At 40.4% G+C, this 21784-nt stretch overlaps 1 protein-coding gene across 3 annotated transcripts in view; it reads left to right on the top strand.

Moving 5' to 3' along the window:
• The window catches only part of GTF2I (general transcription factor IIi), a 90560-nt gene extending 72884 nt beyond the window's left edge, over positions 1-17676 (top strand). For all 3 annotated transcript variants that reach the window (XM_089655391.1, XM_089655390.1, XM_089655389.1), the window contains 5 exons: positions 1964-2147; positions 3313-3341; positions 11878-11919; positions 14358-14425; positions 17233-17676. In XM_089655391.1, the coding sequence (XP_089511517.1) occupies positions 1964-2147; positions 3313-3341; positions 11878-11919; positions 14358-14401 (299 nt within the window). In that variant the 3' untranslated portion in view covers positions 14402-14425; positions 17233-17676. The remainder of the gene's footprint in view (positions 1-1963; positions 2148-3312; positions 3342-11877; positions 11920-14357; positions 14426-17232) is intronic.
• The last annotated feature ends 4108 nt before the right edge of the window (positions 17677-21784 follow it).

Raw genomic sequence — 21784 nt, 5'->3', positions numbered from 1 at the left:
TAGACTGCTTACCTAGTGTAGACAGCTTGCCAGGTGTCAGTGTTGAATATTATAACACAACCTCCATTTTAGATTTTGGGTAGCTTTACAGATAAACGAAGGCATTTTGGTTCTTTCAGACAGGGGTGAGGAGGGGTATTTACTAAGGCTGGAGAGTGTGAAACGAGGTGCACTTCTGCATAGAAACCAATTGGCTTCCAGATTTTATTGCCAAAGCTTATATGAACAAGCTGAGGCTAGAAGCTGATTGGCTGCCATGCACAGCTACACCAGATTCTGAGTTAACCAGTTTTAGTAAATCTACCCCACTGCCTTTAAGATTTTCTTGTGACCTCAAATGATTTCCTGCACTGGAAATGCCATTTGGACAGACAATTCTGAACAGTATCTGCTATTCAGAGTATGTCCTTAAGAAAAATACTCTGTCTATAGATTGCCCTGGAAGGAGACTATTATATTAATATATTGCTGTAGAGTGAAAAAGCAATGTGGGATGATTTGTCTGGGAAAGGAGTGTGACAGCTATATTGGATAGAGACCGCTGTGTTAGTAGTTGCCATGTGAATATTTTACCTTGGAGAGAGTCTTCAAAGTGCAACAGCTATTAAGGGCTGTTAGCGAAGTTGCCATTCATTCTGCAGCATGCATATTGTGGGGGTTGCTGGATTTTTTTTTTTTGGCAGATGCCATTTAGAACTGGTTCATACCATGCTTGCACAGGAATTGCACAGGAACATGCTGTGCGTTCTTGTGTGATTTACACCGCATTCAAAGCGCAGTCCATTTACGATCTGCACCGGTTGTTAATCATAAGTTAATTACACCTCAAATGCAGGCCGCAAACACAGTGCATTTTCCTGCACAAGATCACATGGTACAAAAGTATCATGCAATTCGGTTGCAATGCGTTTCTAAAAGTAGCGAATGCATTACTTTTGGTGCGATGTGATTTTAGCTTATTCAAACTGAATGGGCTGAAATTGCACCACACAGAGCCGCATGTGAATTGCACTGGAATGCACAGCACTTTTCTATGCGATTCCTCGCTAGGCTCGGTGTGAACTGGCCCTTACATCGTATTACCACTAAGCAATGGTACATTTTCACATGTTCACGTGTTGGACTAAGGAAGCATCTTATGTAAGGCCTGATTTAAAAATTGCATATTTTCAGATAAAGATTATTTGGTGATTAAATTATTTCTTAATAATCAACTCGTATGTACAGCATGATCCATTGGGTGTCTCCTGTAACCAGCTGAGGATGCCACTTCATAATTTATCTGTTGGTCATAAGTTCATGTAATATCCTTTATTGCTCACCAAGCATTACTCCCTACTATTACTACATTTCCTTAGAGGGATATTACACAAATTCTTTCGAACACTGAATATTACACTACATTTGTACATACATTTTCTTTTTTGTGTCCAACAGCCTGGTAGGGATGTACTGTTCTACCACAGGGCACAGTGTTACTGCAACCTGGGGAGGAAGGCACATATTTATATTACATACTGTGCCAAGCAGAGCTGCCCTGTGTTGTTTTTTTTTTTTGTTGTTTTTGTTTGTTGTCTTTTTTGGAGCAGCACATCTGCCATAAATGTGTTAGTCCATGGACCAGTTGTCCACCTAATGCTTTGAGTGTAAACTTTTGCATGTCGAAACATAGTATAGTATATATGTGAACTCCAGTTCTGTTTTTGCAATGTCATTAACATCTCTTTGCTGCTTTGGCTTGTGATATACTATGTAATCATATAAAAAGAGATGTAATTCAGCATTACTGTGCTTTGATTCTGTTTGAAATTCAGTACCTGTTCCTTTCAGCACATGCCCTAATAATCTAAGGAATGCCCTGATAATCTAAGGAAATTACAATACATATTGTCACTATTGTAATGGCCCTAGTATATTCAATGTTAACACAGTGTGCTAACATTTGGCAATGCTGTGTTTATAGGTGAAGCCATTGGAATGAACTATCCTGTGAAAGTTCCCTACAGAAAAATTACTGCCAACCCTGGATGTGTAGTAGTAGATGGAATGCCATCAGGTGTTACATTCAAAGCCCCCAGTTACCTAGAAATAAGTTCTATGAGAAGAATTCTGGACTCAGGAGAATTCATTAAATTTACAGTTATAAGGTGAGTGCAATAATATATACAGGATACTGTCAGCTGATGTTGGTTATTAAAAGACATGTTTTTGCACCTAATTGGACCTGGATATACGGTTACCCATTTTGGAAGTGAGAACAGTTAAAATACCATGTTGCTCAAAAAATGAACAGGTGAAAAGAATATTAAACTGGAGCTAAATATAAAATATAAAAAAATTGCAAGCAGGTAGCTACATGAGTAGTTCAGCGTGCATTCCTGGCAAACTCCTGCTGTGATGCAATTACTGACTCTAAGCACATTCATGTGATGATGTCATCCCCACCTGCCAATAAAGAGGCTGAAAACGTGACGTTGCCGACGAGGGATGTAACTGTTGCTTCACCGGAAGGTGGAGGTGATTATTTTGCAGAGTTAGTTCTTCTTCAAAAGACCCACAGAGTATTTGTGTTTTGGTCATGTGGAGGGCAGCAAACTGTGTTTTATAAAATGATATGTCTTGGTACACAGACAGCATAATGAGTAGGAGAAACAAATAAATGCAAACAAGTTTGTCTTTTAGCTTTGTGTTATCAATTGCATCTCAACTGAGTACAATTCTCTTTATCTAGTTACTGGCAAGATTGATTTTCCATTGCTATTATGGTTCCTGTGGTTGAAAATCCCAATCGGGACGGCTGAGACAGCAGACTACACATACACTAAAATTTTGCCTATTCAGTATTCAAAAGCATGTCATTCAGTCACCCTGTCATTGAAACAGGCATCTGCATATTGGGTAAAAAGCATTTTATCTGCCCAAGAGCAGGCTGTGTTGTGCAGGAGTACATTTAGGCCTGTTGTATTACATGGATTACATATCTGATTACAAAAGTTGTATGTACTTTATTGGAGGAAGTCTTTGAAAAGTAATTGAACACCACATTTCTGGATAAAGGAAAAAATAGAAACAGCACTTTTTTCTGAAAGGTCAGAGTTTAAACAAACCACACAAGCTTTTTTTCTGGGTTAAAAAGAGAAGTCCTCAAACATGAATTTCCTAAATGGAGTAAAATACACCATCACAAACAGTGATGGTGTAAGAAAAAAAAAAACGCACAACAAGCTTCTAATAGTTTTCTTTAGTTTTGAAAAGATTAAGTAAATGGAATATATCAGAAACATTAATATTCTATTTGTACATTTCTTATAGACCTTTTCCTGGATTGGTGTTAAATACTCGTAAGTATATATATGGCCTGAAAAGCATATTTGAATGTTCCTTAAGGGTCGGCACAAAAAGTTTCCATATCAAAGTTGATGTTTAATGGCCAATTATCTTCTGAGGTCAAATAATTAGAGTTTTATTTGCAATGAAAGCGTCACTTTCTGTCTCAAAATAATTGCATAAATGTTTGGAAAGGTGTTTGTGTGAGAGCATATCTAAACAAACAACCTCATAATGGCCGTGGAGTTATCAAAACAAGTAATTGAGGAGTAAGGTCATACTCTGGAGCACCACTAAATTGATATAGTTGATTAGTAAAAAATTAAATTCAAATGACTCAAAAAAAATGTCCACCAAAACTCAGTGATTGGGCAAGATGGGCAGTAGTAGCTCTAAAGGAATTGTAGCAATCTATGGCTGATATATTGAGGAGGCATGCAGTTGAACAGGTATAATATGGATGCTCCACAAAGTGCCTTATAGAGCAGTTATGAATAGAGAGCCATTGCACAAAAAAAAATGTGGATCAAATTCTGTTTGGATGAAGGGTCTAATTTCAGACCTCTATTCCTCCCTTGTGACCGCCACAAGCTACGGCAAACTCTCTCTTGTGGTGGAATGGGAAACAGACCTGAGCAAGACTTTGGATTAGATGGCCTGGAATAACATCTGGCTAATTTCTTCTAAGTGCTCTCTAAAATTGCCTCACGCAGGAGAAAGCATTTAAATTGCTTCCTCGTTGGTACGTGAACCCTGATCGTGTATATTGGTTTGCTCTTGGTGCATCTTCAATGTGTTTTCGGGGCTGTAGAAAGCAGTGTACCTTACTCCAAATTTGGTGGATCTACCCCAAAGTGATATACTTTTGGACACAGGTGTATGCTGTGATCAGAGCTTTACTGAACATATCCTTGGCCCGTAATCCGTTGAAAACTTTGCTACGTAAGCCTATAACAGCTCTTATCTAAGAACCAGAGAAGATTGGTGGGTTTTGATTTCCTGGCAGCCTGTCAAACACTGGCCAAGGGTTAGCACCTTTTACTCTGGATTTACTCACCTTTTATTCTGGATGATACTCATGCTAAATTTTTGAATTGTGTATAAGGACAATTTGAACCTTGACCACTCCTTACTTTCAGGAAACTTCCAGCTGTGGACTTGTGATTGTGTCCTTTGGGATTCCCCCCCCCCCCTTTTTCCTTTACTTCTCTAATTGTTCAGTTCTTCTCTTTATTTTTGTGTCTCAGTAGTTTTTTTTGGTTTTTTTGCTTGCTGGCTTGACAAGTGGCTCTCAGGTAGTTTCCTCTCCTAGGTTATGGGTTATACTAGTTATTTACGGGGAGCACTTCCTACGAAGTGGGGCTGTTCCTTTTGGCATTTGCACTCCCACACCCTGTCTATATTTACTGTATAAGATGTTATGACATTATCATGTCAGTCTTTACTTGCTTGCCGATATACTGTATTTGGCATATCTGCTTACCTTTTTCACCTCCTCATCCATATAATATAGTTTTTTGCACTATTGTCCTGTTCTGTATGAAAATTACTGTAAAAAAATTAACATTTTTGTAAAAGAAATCCTGTTTGGAGATTGTCAACAGGCCCATGGCAGTTTCTGGTTTGATGAGACCAAAACTAAAACTTTTGACCTTGGCATTAGACCATTTGTATGATTGAAAGCCAACATTGTTCATTACCCTGAGAACAGCATCCCCAAAGGGAAGCGTGGTGGTGGTTGCATCATTTTGTGGGGATGATTTTTATTGGCAGGAATGTTGGTCAAATATTTAGCTTCATTATTCTATGCTCATTGCTCTTAACTTGATCTGTTAAAATGTACAGGGAACCAATTTCCCCAATACGAGAACCAGAACTTTTAGATTTTTTTTTTATTTTTATAAAAAAAAGACCAAGTAGGATTTATCCCAACCTTTCAAGCCAGTAATAACATTGGAGAATCCTTTTATTAACATATAAAACAAAAAATATCTTAGGCTGCACTCCACAGATACCAGGCTTTTGATTCTCACTCCTGGCCTCATTTGTTTCATGTTTTTCTTAAATAGGACTTTGACCCTCATTGTGTTAATTGGATTTACTCCTTAGGTTGGCCATAGACAGTGCAAATTTCTTTCCTGCAATCTTGGGTTGATCAAATCGATCAACTTGGGTACATTCAGCCTTCCTGTACATGGTTTGAATCTTGGCCTTTTCCTGCTGAACAGGCCGAGACTCAAACCATCCATGGGCAGCTTTATATCTTTCTCCAGTAATTTTTATAAGATACTCATGTTTTAAATGAGCTAGTTTTAATATCAAGGGGGGAGAGTCCCAATATAAGGGGTTTTGAATTGGCAGGCATGTCACATATTATTATTATACAGTATTTATATAGCGCCAAAGGGTTTGCTCAGCGCTGTACAGTAGCAAGGGGGACAGAACATGAGACAAGACAGTAACAATACAATACACGAGGGTTCGAGGGCCCTGCTCTTTCGAGCTTACAATCTAGGAGGGAGGGGAAGGTGGTACAGGAGGAAATGGCTGTGGGGGATGGAGTGGTGGGAGTAGTGGAGGAGGTTAGTTGTTAGGTGGGGTCAGGTGTTAGGTGAGGTTGGGGTAGGCTTCCCTGAAGAGGAGGGTTTTCAGGGTGCGCCTAAAGGTGAGGAGGGTACGTGACAGTCTGATGGATTGGGGTAGGGAGTTCCAGAGGATGGGGGAAGTCCTAGAGAAGTCCTGAAATCGGGCGTGGGAGGAGGAGACCAGGGAGCTAGAGAGTAGGAGGTCCTGTGAGGAGCGGAGGGCACGGGTAGGGTAGTATTTGGGTATCAGGTCATGTAGTTTGGGGCGGCGTTGTGAATGGCTTTGTAGGTCAGAGTTAGCAGTTTGAATTTGATGCGTTGGGCAATCGGGAGCCAATGAAGGGATTGGCAGAGGGGGAAGGCAGATGTGGAGCGGTTGGTGAGGTGGATGAGTCTAGCCGCTGAGTTCAGGATCGACTGGAGTGGGGATAGCGTTCGTTTGGGTAGGCCGGTGAGAAGGGAATTGCAATAGTCCAGGCGTGAGATGATGAGGGAGTGTACGAGTTGTTTGGCATGCCTTTTTGTGGAAAACACCTTACTTTTTATTAACCTCACTTCCTAATCTTTGGACACTCTCCATAATGATGCAGAGATACTTAAGTTAACAATCAACAATGCAAAGACTATGGCCCTCAATATATCTCTCCTAATCAGCCCTAAACTCTTCAGTCTCTACTGTACCTTTTTTCTAATCTTGTCTCAATACATAAATCTCTCAAAGTATGTACATTCATAGGTTAACAGTCATTAAATCTGTACTATTTTTTATTTCCGTTATAAATAAATACCTTGACATCTGAGTTCATGTTGTTAGCGATACTTTAATTGTCATTTAGTTCAAGTACGCACACACTTATCATACCTCCCTCCTTTCTCTTTTTCTTTTTTTTGTTTTTATTCTTTTTTTTTTTTATAATCATTTGATTATCTTGGACTGTCAGAGTTTGACCCTTCTATCAGAGTTTCCTTCGTGCATTAAAAATCCTAATAAAAAAATACACCAGTAGAATTTTGTTTAAATATTTTAAGAGCAGAGGCCTACAACAATCGGTGGCCCTTGAAGATTTGTGCGAGGCTATCAAATTTTCATTTTACTTCCCAGCGGAAGAGCTGGCATCCGGGCAGAACACTACTGACCTCTGCCCAGTACCAAAAGCACTTCCAGCCCTTCTCCCCAGCAGCAGGCTGATAAAGTGGAAATCGTAACCCCAGCTGACATGCTTGCAGGGGGGCAATTATGCCAGTCTCTGCCCATAACCAGTCCCAGTAGAAGCACTGGCAACAGGACAGATGGTCTACTACCTGTGGCTAACACCTACAGTGGCACGGGAACCTCAGGGAGAAGTAGTCAGTGTTGCTTCTCCCCAGTGGCAATTCCACAGTCCAGGAGAGGAAGGGGTCATCCTCCCTCCCCAGTGGCAGTGTAGGCACTCGGTAGAGCATGAAGTTGTCCTTGCTTCACTACGAGAGTCTAGGAGATGGAGCAACCGGCTCATCTCCCCAATGGCATATCCATAGTCCAGGAGAGGAGGTGGTTGCCCTCCCTCCCCAGTGGCAGATCCACAGTCCGGGAGCAAAGGAAGCCTTTCTCCTTCCCAACAGTCAGCCAGAGTGGAGGATGTGGGGTCCCCAGGTAAAGCGCTGGTAACAGGGCAGAGTGCTGCTAGCCTACAGTTGTGACCAAAATTATTCAACCCCCAATGCTGTAAAGGGGTTTAGGGACTATAGTGTACATTTGGAATTGTATTCAGAATCAAATCCTACAAGGACGTTGTAACTACCCAAATGCAACTAAAATGACATCAATTGTTTATGTAATACAGTAGTAAATGGTTCTTATGTGGTTTCTTCATTGCCACAATTATTCAACCCCTTAAAGACTACCACTCTGAAGAACAGAGGTTCATACAGGTGCTTTCCATCAGGTATTGAAAACACCTGTGGATGTCACCGAGCAGCAATCAAGCATAATAAGCACCAATTAGGCAGCTTTAAAATGACTGTGATACTCAGCTCCTTCTAGACATTTACTGGTGTGGTTACAAACATGGTGAAGGCAAGAGAATGGTCCAGGAAGACAAGAGAAGAGGTGATTTCTCTTCACAGGAAGGGCAATGGCTATAAGAAGATTGCAAAGATGTTAAACATACCAAGAGACACCTTAGGAAGCATCATTCGCAAATTCAAGGCAAAGGGCACTGTTGAAACGCTACCTGGTCGTGGCAGAAAGAAGATGCTGACTTCGACTGCTGTGCGCTACCTGAAGCGTAGAGTGGAGAGAAGTCCCCGTGTGACTGCTGAGGAACTGAGAAAAGATTTGTCAGATGTGGGTACAGAAGTTTCAGCCCAGACAATAAGACGCACACTGCGTAATGAAGGCCTCCGTGCCAGAACTCCCAGGCGTACCCCCTTGCTGTCTCCAAAGAATAAGAAGAGTCGACTGCAGTATGCCAAAAGCCATGTGGACAAACCACAAAAGTTGTGGGATAGTGTTCTGTGGACTGATGAAACAAAATTAGAACTGTTTGGGCCCATGGATCAACGCTATGTTTGGAGGAGGAAGAACAAGGCCTATGATGAAAAGAACACCTTGCCTACTGTGAAGCATGGTGGAGGGTCAATCATGCTTTGGGGCTGTTTTGCTTCTGCAGGTACAGGGAAGCTTCAGCGTGTGCAAGGTACCATGAATTCTCTTCAGTACCAGGAGATATTGGATGGAAACGTGATGCAGTCCGTCACACACCTGAGGCTTGGGAGACGTTGGACCTTTCAACAGGACAATGATCCCAAGCATACCTCCAAGTCCACTAGAGCATGGTTGCAGAGGAAAGGCTGGAACATTTTGGAGTGGCCATCGCAGTCACCAGACTTAAATCCGATTGAGAACCTCTGGTGGGACTTAAAGAAAGCAGTTGCAGTGCGCAAGCCTAAGAATGTGACTGAACTGGAGGCCTTTGCCCATGAAGAATGGGCGAAGATACCCGTAGATCGCTGCAAGACACTTGTGTCAAGCTATGCTTCACGTTTAAAAGCTGTTATAACTGTAAAAGGATGCTGTACTAAGTACTAAGATTGAATGTCACTTGGGGGTTGAATAAAACTGATAATGCTGTGAGCACAGAAAAGACATTTGTGGTTATTTCATTATAACTGTTATGTTATATTTGTCTGACCTACAAGTGCCTCTTTAATGTAAATGTAAGCAAGATGACTGAATGATCAAAAGCAATGTCAAACTGGCCAAAACACTCAATTTCAGTGGGGGTTGAATAATTTTGGTCACAACTGTATGTCCAGCACCTACCGTGTGTTCATGGTGCCAGGGAGTTGGGGCAGTAGGCCCTTCTCCCCAGCTGCAGACCAAGCTCCTGATTGATAAATACCTCCCAGCTGAAAAGCAGGCAATAGGGCAGAGCACCACTGGCCTCAGCCTAGCACCTCATGAGTCTTAACGGCTCCAGGGAATCAGGGCAGTTGGCCTCTCTCTTCAGCAGTAGACAGAGCCCCTGAATGTTAAAGACCTCCCAGCTGAAGCACTGGCAGCCCCACACCTACCAATGACAATTTTTCCTGCGGCCAAGAATGGAGATCATGTGGGTTCATTCTGCCCGACTAACACATGTCCAGACCAGGTGGAGGTCTGGGACCTGGTTAGTCTACTTGTGAGGGGGTAGTAATGTAACAGACCCATCTGGGACAGGGGCATTTGGAGGGAACTGCAGGCTAGCCTCTTGACTACTGACCATGGGCCCATGCATCTGAGGGGGCTCTGTTCTTTGGAGGTGTGCCTGGGGGGGACCTTTTGGAGTAGTTTTATTTCAGATTCAAGTCCACGTCTCCCTGAAACACATAAACTCTGAGAACTGGAGGACCAGGATACAGATTTGGGGTCTCTGTGCCCACACCAGCATTGACTGCTTCATCCACTTCCCTGGACTCAGAGACTTTCTTGCTGTAATCTGTTTATTAACCACTTGCCTACTGGGCACGTTCCTGTCCCTTCCTGCCCAGGCCAATTTTCAGCTTTCAGCGCTGTCGCACTTTGAATGACAGTTGCACAGTCATGCAACACTGTACCCATATGAAATTTTTATATTTTTTCACACAAATAGAGCTTTCTTTTGGTGGTATTTAATTGCCACTGGGTGTTTTATTTTTTGCGCTATAAACAAAAAAAAAAAGAGCAAAAATTTTGGAAAAAAAAGGTTTTCTTTGTTTCTATTATAAAATTTTGCAAGCAGGTAATTTCTCTCCTTCACTGATGTGCTTTTATGAGGCTGCACTGACAGGCAGCACTGATGAGCATGGATAGGCAGCATTGATGAGGTGGCATGGATAGGCGGCACTGATGATCAGTGCCAATCACTTCTCTGACAATTCCCAGTTATCAGCAGTACTTTCCTCATGCTGTGACCGCGTGCGGAAAGTGCAGCCGATAACAGGCAACTGTATATACCCGCTAATCTGCTGTGTCATTGGGCACAGCTGATCATGTGGTAAAAGGCTGCTGTGATTGTCCGTTTACCATATCACAATATCAGCTGTGTCCGTAGGACACAGCGATCACTGGCGGCGCTGAGTGCGCGCAGGGGGCATGTTCTGGTATGACGTCCATGGATGTCGTCCCAGAACTAGACAACCGCGATGTAGCCATATTTCGGCTATAGCATGGTAGGGAAGAGGTTAAGGTGTTATGTGTTTACTTTGTCTTTGTCCCATTGTAAATTGAGTCACCTATTGTTTGTCTGTTGGCTAGTCCTCCTGGAGGTTCCTACCTGATGAGATTAGTCTGGTGTCGGCTTTACCTCCTTATCTAATCAGTGTGGGATGTATATCCCAATGCATAATATTTTGTTTTATTGTTCATGTGGGGACTGACCCAATTTCTGAGGTGTATAAAAACCTGTATTTCTGTTCAATAAAGCATTCCAGTTGAATCTAATGTCATCTTGTTCCTGGGTGCAAAGGCCAGCTATAATACCTTGGTCCTGTGTCCCATTGGCGAGGAAGCAGTTCTTGGATGGAAGCACCCAGGCAGGGTGCCAGGCAGTCTGTCCGGCAGTCTGTCCCACGGTCGTTCAATATTTTAATCGTTAGTGGAGTTAAATTGAATTTTCTTGTTACTGTGGTAAAAAACGAATGTCAAAGGAGCAGAATGGAAATTTTTCACCAAAATGGAAAAAAAGTGTATGTTCTTTTGGGAAATTATTCTTTCCAATAATTCCTTGCTGGTTTCCCATCCTCTGCCAGTGTGAGGGGGAAGTTTGAGTTTCTTGCCAAAGTATCTTCAAATCGTCCTAGTTGTTGCACTGAAAAGAAACAGATGGCTTTGTTTTGATGTTGTCATTAAAGACAAAATCTTACATGATTTTAGGTATTAGGGTAGGGTATGGGGGAGACAAATCATTACCCCACCCCATCTGTACCAATAATTGTGGGAAATTAAATTTAATCTCTTAAAAAAAAATAATACGCAATGGTATTTAGCAGGCGCTCACAAATCTATGGTTTTGATTTCTTTGCATGGCCCAGTCAAAAACCCATACTTTGATAATATTGAGAAATTGTGTCAAGTCTTGAAAGTTGCTGTTGACCAGTGGTCTTATTTCAACTTGAAAAAAAATTTTGTTAAGGATATCCGAAAATTGTACCATATAACTGTGCAGATCTAAAAGACATAGAGCTGTAATTACAGCCAAAGGTGGCTCTACAAGGTACTGACTCAAGGGATGGGTGTTACAAATACTTATGCATGTATATAAAATCTCATTCTGGAATTTGGCAAAAGAAAACATATAATGTAAGATTTTATATAAATAAGGACCCTTGAGATAAAGAATATTCAGTTTGTCCTATTAAAGGGCTGCCTGGGCAAAATATTAAAACACTGAGCAGATTACAAAGGGAATAGGTGGTACACTGTTTAAAGATCTCTAAATGTAGATTTCTTTTTTTTTTCTTTCAGAAGCACTGGAGGAGAGTGAATCTTGGCCTTCTACAGAAACTAGTAACTATATCTTTCAAAACTAGATTCAATGTTCAGGGGTTCGTAACCACTATAATATCTTTAAGCAGACCTCTACTGAAAATACTGGTCCATACTTCTTTGTGAGGTCAGATTTACTATATGCAGTATTACAAAGGAAAGTTGGCAAAATTTAAATGTTTGCACCCCAAAAGATAAATTATTTGGCAACTGTAACCATAACCAGTCAGAAAAGCCCACAGAAAGTATTCATCCTATGTTGCTATTAAAAAAGGATTAACTTTTAGTCTGTGTTACATAACAGTGCAGTTTAGTAGCATTATTATAATATATATTACAAAGAGAAGGTGGCAAAATTAAATGTTTGAGCTCCAAACATAAAATAATAATTGACAACCTTTTACAGTTCAACCGCTTCCCAACCGCCCTATAGCAGACCTACTGCTACAAGGTGGCAGGGCAGAGCAATACAAAGCAGCATGCTTACACAGTAAAACAGCACATAATGTGAAACACACACAGCACACAGTTAACCCTTTGATTGCCCCAGATGTTAACCCCTCCTGCCCAGTGTCAGAGTGTCAGTGGCAGTTAGTCAGTTCCCCCCCGGTGTCAGAATACCCGCCACAGTCCTGCTATAAGTCGCTGATCACTGCCATTACTAGTAAAAAAAGACCTGTAGCAAAATACATTTTGGCCTGAATTGTGTGAAGAATTTCGATTTTTATTTTTTTTATTTATTTATTTAGTTTTTTTAAAAAGTTTTTACTTATATGTTTTATAGCAAAAAGTCAAAAGTATTGTTTTCTTTTTTCAAAATTGTCAGTCATTTTTTGTTTATAGCACAAAAAATAAAAACTGCAGAGGTGATCAAATACCACCGAAAGAAAGCTCCACAAAAGGAGGGGGAAAAGGGACATAAATTTCCTTTGGGTGCAGCATTGCACGAACACCCAATTGTCAGTTAAAGTAACGTAGTGCCGTATTGCAAAAAAATGGCCTGGTCAGGAAGGGGGGGTAAATCCTCTGGAGGACAAGTGGTTAAGGGCTCATTCACTCATAGTGCAGTTACTGTCATATTTTGCACTGTATACATGCCAGCCACCACTAGGACACATGTAAAATAACTGTTTTCTATGTGCCCTGTTCACACTGCAATGCAGCCCAAAGGTGCAGTGTAGTGAGCTATGGTAAAATGCTGACATGTAACAGGAAGGCACCATGCTACTGTACAGAGACATGAATAAAGTGTTACTTTGTGTACTTCACATGAAATAAAATAAACCGTGTTATGTACTGAAATGCACATCACTTTGCCTTTCTCACTGCGGCTCACTATCTGAAAACTGACATCAGACTGCATGTTTAGTGTGCATGTAGTGTAAACAAGCCCTTAACAGAGAGGCTGTGGAGAAGAGCAGTTATTGAGACATCTGCCTATCCTTATTCGTGTTGCCATACTATCAGGGCCTGCCATGTGACTGTTAAAACCCCTTTCATTTATGGGTCTTTTCATCAATGCTTTCAACCAATATTCACCCAACAATTACCCAAGATACACTAGTTTTTCTAATTTGATCTTCTGCGAAAAACTACTGAATGTTTTTTTGCTTTGATAAATGGAACAGCTCATAGATTGATCAGTTGTTTTTTTTTTTTTTGTTTTTTTGTTCAACCAGGAGGTTGAATGTAAAAAACTGACTAGATTCCCCCATCCACACATTTGATGTGAATAGAGCAATCCTCCCCACTGTGCTATTGCATTCCATGAGAATACACTGATCAGCATTGCTGGTTATGGCCAGCGGAGCTGACCGAGCAGCATTTATCTGACAGGCTGGTTGTATAGAAGTTGATTGGTAGATCGATTTCTGTACAACTACTGCCCCCATACATGGATCGAAATTGTCTGGTCCCTGCTGAACCGACTGAATTATGATCCATGCGCAGTATGGCCGGCTTTAGTTTGACCTGCTCTAGGCAGGTGTGGAAAAAAAACATGAAGAGTAACGTGCGGTTACTGAAATAAATGAACTTTTGCACGATATTCTAATTTTTTTGAGTTTCACCTGTATGTGAACAGGCACCATAGGAAGCAATGTTTTTTTCGCACATCATGCGGATTGGATGCGATTAAAACCGAATCCAATCTGCATATATGTGAACTGGCACTAATAGTTATATCTTCATTAAAAAAAAATTTGTATTCTTAACCAAATTTTTCTGCAGTGCACATTTAGGATCTAATTATGCTGCTTGGCATGGGAGCCTGGATCATGAGACATGCTGAAAAGCGGCATTATAATTTCTTTAGCTGGTAGACGGGTGGGTGTGTATGTGTTTATATAATATACACATAATATATAACACTGGCCAATATTCTATTATTATTCTATTATATTATACACATGAGTATATTTTGGCTGATTAATATGTGATTTATTTCTTTTGGTTGCTAGAACCACAAGAGGAATTAAACATAAAGGAGGAACCAGACCCATAAAGCAAGACCATTATCATTTCTGAGGTAATGTTTACTATGATTCTATATCGAACACCTTTCTTTTGTTTTTTATAAATACTGAAACCGTTTCACAAGCCAGAATGAAGCAGTGAAATATACTCCGCTGCAAGAAAGAAAACACTTGCAAAGTAAGAGACTAGGGAGTGACTTGTTCTCAGGTTACATGATGTTGGATAATTCTGAATACTTGCTATTTACTCATGACTTTAAAGGTTAAGTTTACCTTTCATAACATGTTACATGTCAGACCCATATTCAGGGTGTAACATGTTATGATCAGACCGGCCTCTGCTCCCCTGCTTTGAGAGCTAGTGGGGGGATCTTCTCCCCCCTCACTAGCTGTCAAATGTTTAAAAAAACAGGGCCGTGCAGGGCTCACTCGCCCGGCCACGTCACTCATTCACTGTGTTCTGTGAATGAGAAACTATAGGTCCCGGCAGCCTTAATGGCTTGTAGATGGTTACCACCAGCGCCGTGGTAGTTCACTGATTCTTCCTGTCAGTACAGTATATATGCTTTCCCATATATCCTGTATCTGACAGATCTGCAGGAGACTTGCCTGGCACCAGCGATCTGCTGATTGCTGGTACAATGGTTCACAGGCTCTTGCAACAAAAAAATAATACAATCACCTTATCCTTTAAAATGTATGCCTGGGCAACAAAAAAACACATATTCAGTACATCTGCAATAGATGTACATTTCCCGATCTTTTATTCTTTTAAAAACAAGGTATAGAAACACCTGTTGATATGCCAGAAATGCATTTGCTATTACTACTAGTACTTGTGCTGGTGGGTATCCTCGTAGTTCATTGATTCTTCTTGGACTGAAGTAACCACCTGCCCATGTTGGAGGTATGGGTAGACAGTCTGCAGAAGCCTGACACTGCACCTGCAATCTGATGATCGCAGGTACAATGCTTTCCGGGCTCCTAAGAAAAGAAATGGTAAATGCACCTGCAAAATTAATACATTTTACCTGCAATAAAAGTGCTTTTTTTTTTTTTTTTTTAAGGTGAACTTATACTTTAAGGGGGAGGGAGCTTCATTTTAATAATCTAGATTCCATTTGCTGCAATATAGGTGTTACGTTAAGAGATTCAAATTCACCAAGATCTGGGTGAACCTAAATAATTGAATTGAGTGGATAATTATAATTTAGATTGTTGCAGGTAGGAATACGGTCGCAATGAAAAGCAGTAGACTTGTCTCAGCCTACTTTTAGCCCTGAAACATCCCCAAACCCTCCACTGCCTGCCTCAGAGTATAGAAAGATATCAAATGTTTTTTGAACATCTAGTAAAAGAATCGACTATGATGTGATATGCCAGCACTTTGGATATGTAAATATAGTCTCTTGATGTTATCGTGTATGCCTTTGCCCAGCAAAATCCAGATTGGTCTGGAATAATAGGAGAAAGAATAACTTGGTTTAAGTGAGAAATCAGAAATTATTTTCAGCAAAGTTATGTAGTACAATACATTTAGGCCTAAATTAGATTTTTTAAATTTTTTTTACTGCACGTTTAATAGCAGAAACTCAAAAATATTGTTTTTTTTCCTCAAAATTGTTTTTTTTTGTTTGTTTTATAGCGCAAAAAATAAAAACGCACAGGCGATCAAATACCACCGAAAGAAAGCTCAATTCATGGGGGAAAAAAGGACATAAATTTAATTTGGGTGCAGTGTTGCATGACCGCACAATTGTCAGTTAAAATAACGCAGCACCATAACGCAAAAAATGGCCTGGTCAGGAAGAGGGGTAAATCTTCAGGAGGGCAAGTGGTTAATAAGAGCAAAAGTTGTATTGATTTCTGTGGGATCCATAGTGATCGCATCGTCAGGTATGCCAGTGCTAAATCAAAATGCTTAGTGTGTAAAATGTGCCTACATTCCCACTGTGCTCACATAGATGTGCTGATGAATATAGTTGGTTTTCTTGCAACACATCAACAGCATGGAGATATAAGGCACGATGATCATATGCAAGAATGCTCTGGGTAGTAGGAGAAGGATCTGTTATATATTTTATACAGGCCACCGCTGAGGTAGCTAGAGATACAAGGGTAGAACAACAGGAGGTTCTCTTAAAGGATATGCTCACCTTTTGAAAAAAAAATTATAAATTCACATTTTTTGCAGGTTAAAAAAATGGGTTTATTATCCTTTGTTTCTAAGGAGCCTGCAGAGCATTGTATCTACGATCAGCAGATTGTGGGGGCAATCTCAGGCTCCTGCAGACTCTCAGCATAGCTGTCTGCCTGTACCTTGTCCTAAATGCAGGAAGAATTGGTGAACTACCAAATCACTCTCTAGCGCCTTCATAGTTCATTGAGAACGACATGCTGTCAGACGCAACAGATGATGGTACATGTAGGCATTCATTCACCGGAAACTGTAAATGAACAACGCAGCTGTGTGGGCGGAGCCTTGCACAGTTTCCCCATATTCAAATAGTGACAACGGGTGTGGGGAGAAGATCTCGGATTAGCTTTGTATGTCAGTGCAGTAGAGGCAATATGTTGTCAACTCAAAGAGGAAGTTTGATGCTCCCTTCCTTTTCAGAAGATTGGCAGTTATGTTGCAGCATTTTTAAAGAGATGAAACAAGGGAAAGTGTGCACATACTGCAAAAATGTACTGAATATGTTTTTATTTTGCACTGATATAAACGTTAAGCTGACACACATGATGCAGTGTACAGTGCAATCTAAAATGAAAATTGTGTTTTATTATTTGACTTGAAACCCGTAAGGAAAAAAAAAAATCAGTGTACTTAACATTTTCTGTTTTTTTTTCTTTTGTTTAGTTACAGCGATCATTGCTGTAAGAACCACAAGAATGTGTATTATACCCAAAGCATAGAAGTATCTTCTATATGGACCATTTTTATATGTTTTACATAAAGAACATCTACTTTTTCTTGAAAGTTCTATGAATCGGTTAATACGTCTATGATAAGTGGATGGTAATGCTGAATAATTAGGACAATGATTGGGGTATTGGAAGAAATGCCATAGCCCTGTATATATACATTACCAATTAACTGAATTCCTGACACACATTGAAGACTATGAATGGATAGAAGTGTGCAGAGGAAAAAAGTTACCAAAAAATGGTTACCTGGATTTACACTGCATGTTCTCTGGCTTAGTTGTCTTCTAAAAGCCTTTTAATCATGCGTGTCTTGGTCCTAGCTGAAGGTCAGTTATGAAACTACACTACTTCAAATAAAAATTTTTTTATTAGCAAAGTTGCTATAGCATCTTTTTTGAGCTGTATCTTTGAACAGATTCCTAGTAGATACATTTGTATTATGTCATGTGATTTTCTTGGCGTATGATATTATTATAATTTTAAAGTGAACATTTTCTATGTTGTTGGGGGAAGTTCTTTCTGGGTCCTGAATCTTAACTACATGCCATCCGCCCTATAGCAGAAGTACTTCTACAGGGCAGCACAGCTGCGCAAATTCACGTATATATACGTGATTTGCATTTCCCGGTAGGGGGCCTGCTATTGGCGGCTGGGGATGTTAATCACCGGGTCCTGGCTGGCAAAGCTGACAGGGGAGAGACCTGTGTGTAAACAACACAGATCTTTCTCCTGTCAGCATAGACATACTGCTTTGTATCTCTCTGCACAGCATGTCTCCCAAGTAAAACGGTACACAATGTAAAACACACACAGCACACAGTTAACCCTTTGATCTCCCCAGATGTTAACCCCTTCCTGCCCAGTGGTTTTGTTTTTTTTTTTTTTATTGGCACTGATCACTGTATTAGTGTCACTGGGGATGTCAGTGGCTATTAGCTCCCACCCAGTGTTAGAATGCCCGCTGCAGTCCTGCAAGGGGGAAGTAATTCTGGTGGAGGCTATCTTCCTTACTGCCAAGATTATTTGTTTATACACGCAATTGCAATCTTTTTACATGTGGATGGATGAGCATTTAAGAGATTTCCAGTGCATAGGTACGATTCAAGCACAGTTTCTGAGGAACACACTAGAGGAGACATCCATGGGATTACTATATTAAAGAGCTCCATGACCTTTCTTTAACCAGAGGGTCATGGTTATCTAGTAAGCCTTCTTGGTGTTATTTGGTGGAGGCCCTTTTCTACTCAAAAATATTGTGTTTTTTATGTTTTTTCAAAATTGTCGGTCTTTTTTTGTTTATAGTGCAAAATATAAAAACCATAGAGGTGATCAAATACCACCAAAAGAAAGCTCTATTTGTGGAGTAAACAAATTACAAATTTCATTTATGTACAGCATTGCATGACCCCACAATTGTCAGTTAAAGTAGCGCAGCGCTGTATCGCAAAAAATGGCCTCGTTAGGAAGGGGGGGGGGGGTAATGCAGGCCAATGACGGGCCGATTGTCGGCCGATAAACTAAAAATCGGTCGTTGCTGCCATAGATGCTGCCACCAATGCTTGCGAAAAGCGGACGTTTTTCGCGGATTTTCCAGCATGACCGATAAAAGAAAAATGAGAAGATCCGCGAAAAACGGCTGACGGCATTGCCCCACTAACAGTGTGAATATCGGCCGATTTTTCGTTCGGATGAAAATTCGGCCGATAAACGACCCATCTATTGCCTGCAGTAATCCTCTGGAAGGCAAGTGGTTAAAGACTCCTTTTCTACTCCAAAGTTAATTATTGGAGTTTGTAATAGTCTCCCTCCTCCAGTGTTGAGGAAGTAGAGACTGTGTTCCTTACACAGATAGAAGGGCTGGGACAGTGGTAATAATGGGAGATTTTAACTACTCCGAAATTGACTGATGTAACCCATTGCTGGAAGAGTAAAAGGGCAGAGACACAAACTTATTACAAGACAATTTTATAGTGCCGTTTACAGAAGCCCCAACTAGACATGATACTCTGCTGGACCTGGTAATATCAAATAATGCAGAGCACATTACAAGTGTACAGTGACCATAAAATGATTTCAGTTAAGTTGTAAACTAAAAGCACATACTGGAAAGATTAAACATTAAGAATACAAATTTTCCAGTGCTAAAAGCTGGTCTCCAAGACTTGGGCTGGGAATAAAATTGTCATTAAAGAACAGAACAGAAAAAAGAATGTTTGTTTGTTTGTTTGTTTCAAATCGACTATATGCAAGCACACAGAAAATATTATTCTGGGCAATACATTTAAAAGGCTGAAAGTAAAACCTGTGTGGCTCACTATCAATCCTAGTTAAGCCATAAAGAATAGGAAAAGGGCATTTAATAAAATATAAAAATGAAGGCACGCTTTCATTATTTGAAATGTACAAAGGAAATTAGATTGCAAAATTTCAAATCGAACAACAGGTTTCCAAAAAAAAAGAAACTCCAACAAATTCTTTAAATATATTTTTAATAAAAAGATCTGGTCTGAGCATGTAATCTCTCAAAATAACTTGAGTTGATGACTAGGGACAAAGAAAGAAATGTATTAATTGCCTTCTCTCTGTATACAAAGGAAACTGGTGAAGCTCAACTCCATAATGCATTGCCTCCTTCTCAAATGAACCGCAGTATGGTCCAGAAACAGTTGGGCAAAATAAAGGTGAATAAAGTACCTGGATCATATGGTACAGGCAGTCCCCGGGTTACGTACAAGATAGGGACTGTAGGTTTGTTCATAAGTCGAATTTGTTCATAAGTTGAATCAGGCACTTTTATAAGCACTAACTACTAACCAAACGACAGGATATTAGATTACGTTTTTGTAATAAGGTTACAGAAAGCAGTAAAACCTCAAGAGGCTCTAAACTGGTGTTTTGCATAAGAACTGCAGCTTGGACACATGTTTGCCTTAACATATTTAACTTTTATGTGCATGTAAATGTTTAAACATCAAATTCAACATTCAAATATTATACTGTAAACTCTTGTACAGTGTAGAGTACAACTTTAAACTATCTTGGCAGAGGATGGCATGTTGGAGAGGATTGGGCAGCAACAGTGTCTCCGACATCCAAATGTAATGCAGAGCTTGATTTTGCTGCTGGGGTCAATTTTGTAAAGTAGGCATCAAGGGAGGTTTGTACAGAGCTTTTCTTTTTCTCTTCATAAATAGTCTTATAGCATTTCAGACCTTCAGTAACTGCACGATAAACTTTTGCAAACCTCTCTGTATCAGGATCTTGCTCCTCTAAATTTGCCATTCCTGCTTCAATGAGATCAAAAGCATTAGCTAACGCTTTTGTAGAAAACTTTTTGGTTTGTGGAGTTTCTAGCCCCTGAGTTTCTTCTCTAAATTCTATCTGCTCATCTAGTTCCATAAGGTCTTCATTGGTTAGTTCTTTGCCATGGGAGTCGAGTAACACTATGACATCATTTTCAGTGATGTCTAAATGCAGTTGATTGCCAATCGCAACCACAGTTTGCCTGGTTTCTGCAATTTCATCATCTGTAAACCCCAGAAATTCTTGCGTTAATTGAGGGCACAATTTTTTCCAAACTCCTCTCATATTTGTGTCTTTCACTTCATCCCAAGCTTCAGCAATATTTTTGATGGCATCTCTTTATTATTTCTACTTTATCTTCCAAGGAGATTGTTTTTCTTTTCTTTGCTGTGCCAGCACTTGCATCAGCTTTTTGCTTTGGAGGCATTATTGCAGGGTAAAAATACACTGTACTGTAATGTACTGTATGAGAGAACTCTGCTCTCCTTTACACAGCACACGCTGCCCCCTCCCCCCTGCAGAGACGGAGGATCACTTCAGTGAGCAGCCTGACAGCCTCTCCTTTCCTCTCCCCGGAGGTGCAGACAGACAGTCTTAAATCACTTTGGAGATAGTGGGCAGACACTGCTAGCCCCACAAGTAACGAGCAATGGATGTCTCTGTCTCTTATGTCTCTCTGATGTCTCTTATCAGCTAGTCTCTTATCAGCTTGCTGCACAAGAATGCTGACAGCTTGACTTCCGGTCCCGAGGGAAGTGTACGTAAGTATGAGTATTACGTAAGCCGAATGTACTTAACTCGGGGACTGCCTGTATTGATATGTCTATTTCAAAGACATTGGGATTGATTTACTAAAACTAGACAGTGCAAAATCTGGTGCAGCTCTGCATAGGAACCAATCCGCTTCCAGTTTTTTTGGTCAAAGCTTAATGGAACAAGCTGAAGTTAGAAGCTGATTGGCTACCATGTACAGCTGCACCAGATTTTGCACTCTCCAGTTTTAGTAAATCAGCCCCATTGTTTCACATTTTTAGAGATTCTTTCATTGGCATGGAGGTGCTTAAATTGAGAAAAGGATGAAAGTCCTTGCCAAGTAACTACAGACCTGTTAGTTTAACTTCTATAGCAAGGGAAGGATGCTTAAGAATTTGCTAAAAGACCACATAGAGTTATTAATAGAA

This window comes from Staurois parvus, unplaced genomic scaffold (assembly GCF_062004578.1).
Source record: "Staurois parvus isolate SC_StPar_1 unplaced genomic scaffold, SC_StPar_1.0 ptg000839l, whole genome shotgun sequence".
NCBI classification, from domain to species: Eukaryota; Metazoa; Chordata; class Amphibia; order Anura; family Ranidae; genus Staurois; species Staurois parvus.
Note: the sequence above shows the minus strand (reverse complement) of the source record. Positions and strands in the feature narration are given on the sequence as shown.